Here is a 9214-nt window from a genome sequence, read left to right on the forward strand (position 1 = left end):
AAATCGGGTTTCTGCTCTGCCTCTCGTATTAAAGGGGCAAAATGTATGAACTCCAAAGACATCTTCTGGGGGGTTTTCCCTTTTGTTTTTAGTGACCATAATAATTGGCCTCTTTCCTCCCCCCACCCCGGCAGGTAAGGAAGGCTCGGACTTCCCTGGGACTTTGCCAGCTCTGGGGTCGCTGATGCGCATGCCCGCCTGCTCACCACCCCTGTGTTTTCTTTCTCCCCACCCTCTGTGCAGAGTACATCCAGAAATACGCGACGGAGGAGGCGCTGAAAGAGCAGGAGGAGGGCACCGGGGACAGCTCGTCAGAGAGTTCCATGTCTGACTTTTCGGAAGATGAGGCCCAGGATATGGAGTTGTAGTAGAAAAAGCACCTGCTTTTCAGAAAGACTATTATTTCCTAACCATGAGAAGCAGACTATAATATTCATATTTAAACAAAGCAATTTTTTTTATTACTAAACAAGGTTTTTATGAATAATAGCATTGATATATATATATTATATATCACCCTTTAGATCTTGATTTCCTGGTCATTTCTCAACCTGAGGTGCATAGCATATTCCCACATTCCATTTTGGTAGCAATATGCGGTCCGAATGCATGCATTCATAAGTCCATTTGGCCAAGTCAGCCTGTGTGCTACTGAACTGTCGAAAGAAATAGCCACTCTGGTAGATAGACATGAGTAAAAATAACAGGAAAAAGTCGCTTCTTTTATTGATGGTTCCAAAGAAACAAACCAAACCAACCAGCTCTTGGACGTGAAGATAGAATAGTGCTTTTTCAGAGTGGAGGCCCTGGGCAGGAGAGAGGCCGGCCCCTGCCGTGGGAGCGCGTCACGGGGCCGCGGCGGATGCCAGATGCCCAGCGGCTCCTCCCCGGGAGCCCTAGGTGGCCCGTCTCCGAGGAGTAACAGTTTAAAACAGGGAGCTCATTGGAGTATTGAAACTTACGACAATTTCTTGACTCTGGATTTTAAGTACATTTTTACGTGTAGATTCCTGCCCTTCTCGCGACCAGGCCCTGCAGCCACAAGTGTTTTGCTTTGGAGAACCTTTTGGAAGTGTTTTCTGAACCTGACTCTCTTTCTTGAGGTAGAGCTTATAATCCATACCTTTTTGAGAGGACAGGACAGGAGGAGTAAAGCGAAGTTGTTTCATCTCATCCAACATGTGCAGAGTCCTAACCTCATCCTGTTGGTCACTTTGAGACTGCTACCCTGGACTGAGAGCTTTAAGTTTGAGGGTGGTTGTGGGTGTTGCTGTGTAAAATTTTGTTGTGGTTGGGGCGTGTGTGTGTGTGTGTGTGTGTGTGTGTGTGTGTGTGTGTGTGTGTGTGAGAGAGAGAATTGTGCTTAGACAAAGTTGCAAATTTAGTCTTCACCTACCAAGAGATGGCCGCCTCCTCGGGCAGCCACTCAGTGGACCATTAGACTCGGCGAGAGGACCCGGCTGGCGGCCGGGACTCCGGGCGCGCTCTCCCGTGTTTGGGGTTTGTTTTCCCTCCTGCTGCCGCTCTTGGCAGCGGCCTTGTCGTCATCTGCTTGTGGGAGTGGGAAATGGGTATTTTAGACCCAACACACATTCTAAATTTAAAAACGAGTAATAATTGGAACAAAATAAAGGTCCTTGTCCCCAGAGCGAGTCTACATGGGAAAAACAAACCGCTTTTTGCAGAGTGTGACTGGATAGGAGGAAAGATTTGGAAATGTGATGTGGTAGAACAGGTTTTGAAGGAGGAAAATGTTCTCTCCCGTATGTGTTAAGAGGAAATCAGACCGTTGAATATGCCTGCTCATCAAATGTTTACTCAGCTAACCATATGTCCAGGTTGCCCACAGGGTGCCCTTCAAAGAGGAGTGTTGCCTGCTGAATTTGGGGAGCTCGAGACAGCAAGGCTGTGTCCCTTTTTTGCTGCAACCAATAGGACAATAGCAGAGTTAGCCAATCCTAAAATTTTCCTAAAGACAATTTTGGAGTGTCCCACCGGGATCATCTCTCTCTCTGATGTGTGTTTTTAGTTTAGACGTGCTATTCCACAAGATTTGAGTCGGTGAGGGTTGGAAGACACCCAATCTTCTTTTATTCAAAAAGCACAATCAATCTTTTCTTTAAAAATCTATATAAAGTACAACTTGCTTTTAGCATGATTATTTTCCTAAATAAAAAACAAAGAATTTACTTATTTTATGTTAATTACGGGCATGAAGCAAAAGGTTTCCTTAAAAAATCCAAGTGCAGTTGCGTAGAGCTGTGGTTAGTTAGGCGTGCTGAGCTGTCTAGCATTTGTGGCTTGTTGGAGGGTGGTGCTAACTGTTTAACATGGAGTGGTGTGCTTTCACTTGTGTCTGGCGCGTGGTCTTCTCATTACTTTGGGGGAGGGAAGGTTTCTGCTGGCGCTCACCTGCTCACCCGCCGAATTAGCAGTTTGCTTGTGCTATAACCGTTTAAATCGTAGGTGCGACTTAGGGTAGGCTTTAAAGTGCTGGGTGGTGATTTGAGTTCAAACAATAAAAAATTGTATTTTTTCAATATTGTATAAACAATAGTGTTCTAATTACTTTTCAAAAAAATAATGTCCAGATAATAATTGCTTTTAATCTTATCAGAAAAAAGAAACAAGAACTAGTAAAGCCAAGTTTAGGGGGAAGGGGTGTGAGCCACTGTTCTCGAATAAAAAGACATCAGCTCACCGCCGATTGAGCGCTGGCCCTGGGAGCCCGGTGGCCTGGGGCTCCCGACGAAGAGGTGCTGGGGGAGGGTGCGAGGGCTGAGCAGCAGAGCAGCGTGCGGCGCGGCTGTGGCACGGACGCGTGTCATCCAGGTGTGTCTGCTGGAAGTGTGTGTAGGCTGCCTCTTAGCACAGGAGGCTCCTGGAATTGCTACCCAGAGCACGCTGGGCCCTCTCGTTCTGCGCAGGTCTGTCCATTCTGGGCGCTCTCCTTGGTCCCATGCATGCTTTTGGCTCTGTATGGGGCTTTCCCTCTCCTCTGAGAAACTGGTTTGCAAGAAGTCGAACAGAATCCCTTTCTATGCTAACTTGTGTCCCTTCCTGTACCTGGGAGAGCGAGGCTGGAGGAGGGGACCGTGCTTCTAGGTACAGCGGGAGCTAGAAGGAGGTCTGGCTGTGAATCAGACTCTGGCCGCCAGTAAACAGATGAGCTATATAGTAAGAGGAGAGCAGGGGGTGCCACGGCACCAAAAGCTTGTCCAGGTTTTCCATTATAATGCTCAGAAAAGCACCCAGAGCCCCTTCTTAGAAAGGCTGAACATTATTGTTTTTAAAGGTGGTGGTGGTAGGTCAGAGTTGCTTCTGGCAGTTTCCCTCCCTTTCTTAGCATACCCGTAGTTCATTTTGAAGTCTCACCATGTGGTTTACCAGCGCAAGCCCCCCCTTTGCCCCGTTGAAATGACCAAGCTCCAGCTCGCTCCAAAACCGACATGCGAGGTGGCCACAGCCGACGCCCGGAACCGCCGCTGTCCCGCGGGCCCCCGCGCTGGCACCGGGCGGGGTGCATTCAGGGGTAGCCAAGCTAGATGCTGGCAGTTTGCCCTTGTGTTTTCAGTCTTCTTGCCCTCAACCAGCATTTTCTACCAGTGAGATCGTTACCAGAAGTTGCCATGTCTGTCTCCAGCACCTAACGTTGTTCTTCCACTTCCGGAGCTGTTCTCGTTGCCAGCTGGCCGACCTGGGCTCCAGGGGAGTGAGTGTCCCCCCTCAGAGGAATTATTTTCCCTCAAAATGCTCTCGGAGCCCTGGTCAGCCTTGGCCTGATGCTTGCTTTCTATTAGGCCTCCTATTACGATGGCTGAGAATCATGAAAGACAGGTCCTCTGCTAGCCTTCATGGGTGAAGTTTCTAGACCCCAGCTTTCTGGGAACTGGTGTTTGAATTTGAATGGCATACAGCCCTTCTATGTTCTAGGGACTCAATTAGAAAAGTGAAAGCCATTAACAAAAGTTAGCAAGAGTTCTTTTTGTTTTAGTCCATCAACTTCCTAATTGGGTTCAGAGCCGCCTTGACTAAAATCAAATCCTTTCTGATTGGGCGCAAAGACCTGCATTTCTTTGGACTTCTGAATCCATGTTTGTATTTTTCTGGCCACTGAACACCTTGGTGGGGCCGTTCGGGATCGGCGTGGAGGCCCCTCGGGGAGGGGGACTCAGCGGCCTCGCTGTTCAGGTTCTCCACTCAACCTGAGGAAGGGCCAGGACTCCATTCAGCAAATCCTGTCTTGGCTGTGGGCTTGGGAAGAAATGGCCATTATTTACTGATTGTATTTGGTACATATTGTGTGATACTTGAAGAGATAAAAGGGACTTACCAGCCCTGAATTGAAATCTAAGCTTTTTATCGCTTATTTTTTTCCTTGCCCTGTCTCCTCCCTTCCACCTTTTTCCTTGCATTGTGATGATCTAGCGGGCACTTCTCAACAGGACAAATGCCTCCTCTGACTATAACCTCTTAATAGTTGTGTATAATGAAAACTGTAAACTTTTTTAAATAAAATGTGTATATACCTTGGCAAATGGCTGGACTTTGGTCAATAAGATAATAGCCTCCGTGACTGCTTTAAAAACACCCTCCCTGTTCATCTGATGACTGTGAGCAGCAGAAGTTGGCTTTTTCTTTACCCCCCCCTTTTTTTTTTTTTTACTGAGAAGCTCTTCCACTTCCCCATTGAGAAGCTCTTAACAAAGGCAGATGACTGGATTCGCTTGGGAACAGAGTGTCACCTTTAGAGGGCAAGAGGGTCTCAGTACCTGGAGTGGCAGGTGACTTTTGACTATAAACAAGGCTGGCTGTGAGGCTTCTCCACAGCCTTGAAGGCCTTGAAAGGCCATGTCTTCTGGGAGATCTTGGAGCCTTAAAGACCTCACTTGCCCTCATGTGGATCAGCAGATACGGCTTCCATTTTGCTGGCCAGCCCAGACCTTCTAGAGGCCATCAGCCAAAGCTGAGTGAAGGGTACCCACTTGGCCTGGAGTTCACAGGCACTGCAGCTTCCTGCTGAGGCCATCTGCCTAAACAGGCGCCCCACTGTGCCAAATGCCCCATCTGGGGAGCGGTGGGTTTTGTGTCAGAAGGGTAGCCCTGGGTTAGCACAGCATTTCTATTCCTTTCTAAAGCATGCGCCCTCGATGGCCACCAGGTGGCGATGTTGCCTAGTCTGCTGGAAAATCCACTTGTGCCGGACTTAAGGCAAAGGGAAGACTTGGTCACATGCTTTTACTCCCCTAACTCTCTTCTGTTTTCTTCCTCACTTTACCCAGAAAATTTTTATTCCTCACTGAGTCCTACTGTGTTCTCAGGTAGGTTGGGCTTTGTATCTGCCCAGGAGCAGGAGGGTGAGGCCACGTAGGAATGTTCTGCTGGGAGAAAGCAAACTAAAAGCTTTCCTCCCAAGTAAGCCCTCAAGCTGTCTCTGGAGCTCAGAAGCAAAACGTTCCACAGGTTCTTTGCAGGTGGTGCTCACTGACCCCTCAGCCTGGTGTAGGGGTCAACCAGCGCTCTGAGTTCCCATCCCGCCTCTTTACTAGCTCTGTGGTCTCTGAGCTCAGAACTCCGGCTCATTTTTTAACACGAGGTGCCTCAACTAGTAGGTTCCAACTCCGACAGTCTGTGACTCAGAATTCCATCCAGTCTCTGAAACAATACGGATATGGCTACAGTATCCTGGGACATGGTATCCTGAGAAGCTATCCTGGCAACCCGTGAAACACCGTTTTTGTGTGTGTACTTGTTAAGAATTACAGGTTTTGTATGAGGATTTTTAAGATGTCTTTTTATTTTAATAATTTGTCAAGTTGGTTTCCGTACAACACCCAGTACTCATCCCCACCAAGTGCCCTCCTCCACGCCCATCACCCATTTTCTCCTCTCCCCCACCCCCAGCAACCCTCAGTTTGTTCTCAGTACTTAAGAGTCTCTTGTGCTTTGCCTCCCTCCCTCTCCTTAACTATTTTTTCCCCTTCCCCTCCCCTGTGGTCCTGTGTTAAGTTTCTCCTGTTCCATATATGAGTGAAAACATACGGTATGTGTCCTTCTCTGCCTGACTTACTTCACTCAGCATGACACCCTCGAGGTCCATCCACGTTGCTACAGATGGCCAGATTTCATTCTTTCTCATTGCCATGTAGTACTCCATTGTGTATATATATATATACCACATCTTCTTGATCCACTCATCAGGTGATGGACATTTAGGCTCTTTCCATGTTTTGGCTATTGTTGACAGTCCTGCTATGAACATTGGGGTACATGTGCTCCTATGCATCAGCACTTCTGTATCCCTTGGGTAAATCCCTCAGGGCTATTGCTGGGTCATAGAGGAGTTCCATGGATAGTTTTTTGAGGAACCTCCACACTGTTTTCCAGAGCGGCTGCACCAGTTTACATTCCCACCAACAGTGTAGGAGGGTGCCCGTCTCTCCACACCCTCGCCAGCGTCTATGGTCTCCTGATTTGTGCATTTTAGCCACTCTGACCTGCGTAAGCCAACATTTCAAGATCAGACAGAGTTTTGGGACCACATAGCTTTGGGAGTTTAGAACATACATTTTCCCGCTGAAAGAAGTAAGAAATGTAATAGTCCCATGAACAGTCTATTTTATCCATCTCACAACACAAAGGAGCTGCTTTTAAAACTCCATGAGGAGTCTCCGTGCACTCGCTGGGGTTTGGGTCCCCCCCCTCTTACCCCCCAGTGATCTCACCCACTGCCACTCTCACCTCAGCCTCAGTCTAGCCCGCCCAGCTGCTTCCCAGGCAGCAGCTGGCTTTCCACTGCCTGCCCGAGGTATTACCCCTTTGCTAGGAAGGGGGACCCAGCCTTCCCCGAGGTATATTGTCCTGGAAAAGATCTGTGGGCTCAGAGCCCCGGAACTTTGTATCACCTTCAGTTCTCTTGCCATGTCAGAAGCCTGCTTTCTCTCCCAGGGAATGAGCTCCTGTGACCGTGACCCTGGAGTTTCTCCCTCCCCCCTGGAACCAGGGCACAGAAAGTTTTTATGGATCTCACAATCTCTGGCTCTGCAGAGGCCCTGGGGCCACCTGATGGGCTGAGCAGGCTTGTTTCTGAGGAGCCCACAGGCTTCTCAGAGACCCAGGTCCCCAGATGAACCCAGGACGAGCCACCTCGGGCTGGCCCTGCCGTGCCTCGTGTAGGCTTTGTGCATCCAGAACTGCTTGGAACGGAAGAGTTGCCCTGACAAGGGATTTGATGTTAGGCTGAAGATAGAGGGGTATTTCCGTTTCTGCTCCGTGTGTCGGGTGTGTGTCGATGTGTGGGTGTCTATAATGTGTTTTTTTTTTTTTAAGCCTGGACTCTCATGTGGACCTGGGTTCCTCAGAACTCTTTGAGCCTCAGACTTGGCTCCTAGGCCTGGTGTCAAGCGGTCAGGGCTGGCAGGGACAGACTTGGGCTCCCTAGGAGCCCTCCTGGCTGGCCCGTCATTGATGATTAACCAGGAGAAGGAACCTTTGGGTCTCAGCTTCACTTCCGGGGGTGCCCCTCCCAGCTAAGAACACAAGTGTCTCCCTTGAAGAAACTTCAGTCCAGATTCTGTTCTCTTCAGTTCTACAAACAGTGAGTCAAGTGCCTGCTCTAGCCTATTAATATGCACTTAAAATGTGTGGAACAAAGCTTTTAAAGATGCATTTCTCAAGATTTCAAAAGAATTGCATACTGGTCACAACTCATTCCAGAAACATGTGAAAGTCTTCCATCAAGCCTTCCTCCAGCGATAATTCAGAGATAATGGTACCTCAGCCGTGGCCGAAGAGGGCTTTCCCTTATGATCCTCACACTGGCCCTGGGAGCCCCTAGGGATGTAGACCTGGGCTTGGCCCCATTTCACATTAATTGCTGGTGAGGCGCCAAGAGATATGCTGGCCAAGGCTTCAGGCCATAAGCGATTCTTTCCACGTGTCATGCTGTGTGGAGTCTGGTGCCCATCTTCAACACGCATGGGGACTGTGGGCACCAGTGTATGTGTGGGCCTCATCCTGCCATTTGGGGTCCCTATGAGATGCCTCCAGGTTGACCTGGTGAGCCTAACCCTGTGACTTCTGTCAAGGGATCACTCCCAAGGCTTGGTCCCTGAAGGTCAGGTCCCTGCCCACACACATCCCCAAGGTTCACCGGGCCTCAGCGGAATCGGAATTTAAAACTGTGATTTAGCCCACCCCACCCCCCAGAGCAAATATAGAAATAGAACACCATCAACACAATTTAAAACTTCCTAGGGGCACCTGGGTGGCTGGTGGGTTTGTGAGTTCAAGGCCCTCGTGGGGCTCTGACAGTGAGAAGCCTGCTTGGGATTCTCTCTCTCTCTCTCTCTCTCTCTCTCTCTCTGCCCCTCCCTGTTTGTGCTCTCTCCCTCCAAAATAAACATTATAAACCACAAAACTTCCTAGTAGCCGTATTTCTTTTAAAACAAGGTAAAATTAATGTTCTATTTACCTCTACATATCCAAAATATTTCAGTGTGTAATTACTATTTTAAAATTAATATTCGGCATTCTTATTTTTGTACGAACTCTGAAATCCAGTAGACAGTTTACCCAGATGCATCTCAGTTTGGATCCTACATTTTCAACGTTTAAAGTGGCACGTGGGGCGCCTGGGTGGCTCAGTCGGTTAAGCGTCCAACTTCGGTTCGGCTCAGGTCACGATCTCACGGCTAGTGGGTTCGAGCCCCGCATCAGGCTCTGTGCTGACAGCTCAGAGCCTGGAGCCTGTCTTCAGATTCTGTGTCTCCCTCCCTCTCTGACCCTCCCCTGCTCATGCTGTCTCTCTCCCTCTCTAAAATAAATAAAAACAGTAAAAAAAAAAAATTTAAAAAAAAAAAAGGGGCACGTAATCCTACCAAGACGAAGCTGTGTTACGGAAAAATGTTACAGGGCTTGTTTTTAAATGTAACAAATTAAACAACATGAAAAATTCGGTTCTTCGGTTGCCAGTCTTCAAGTGCCCAATAGCCGCACGTGGCTCGAGCCTGCCTACGGGGCCGAGCAGCCCTGGAAGCCTCTAGGTAGAGCAGAAACTTCTTGGAGAAGAGCGACAGTTACGAGGACTGCAGTCAGAACCCAGACCCTCCCACTCCGCAGAGGCTGTTCCGCTCGGAGGGGCGGGAAGCGCAGCCAGTCCGTCGGGGTGGGGGGCGGACCCCCGAGGCGCAGCCGCGCGTGCGGCCAGGAGCCC

At 49.0% G+C, this 9214-nt stretch overlaps 1 protein-coding gene across 5 annotated transcripts in view; it reads left to right on the top strand.

Annotated features, from left to right (window-relative positions):
* The window catches only part of UBE2H (ubiquitin conjugating enzyme E2 H), a 102809-nt gene extending 98271 nt beyond the window's left edge, over positions 1 to 4538 (top strand). For all 5 annotated transcript variants that reach the window (XM_029923546.1, XM_029923565.1, XM_029923540.1 and 2 more), the window contains one exon: positions 244 to 4538. In XM_029923546.1, coding sequence (XP_029779406.1) covers positions 244 to 368 — 125 coding nt within the window. In that variant the 3' untranslated portion in view covers positions 369 to 4538. The remainder of the gene's footprint in view (positions 1 to 243) is intronic.
* The last annotated feature ends 4676 nt before the right edge of the window (positions 4539 to 9214 follow it).

Source organism: Suricata suricatta, chromosome 2 (genome assembly GCF_006229205.1).
Source record: "Suricata suricatta isolate VVHF042 chromosome 2, meerkat_22Aug2017_6uvM2_HiC, whole genome shotgun sequence".
Lineage (NCBI taxonomy): Eukaryota > Metazoa > Chordata > Mammalia > Carnivora > Herpestidae > Suricata > Suricata suricatta.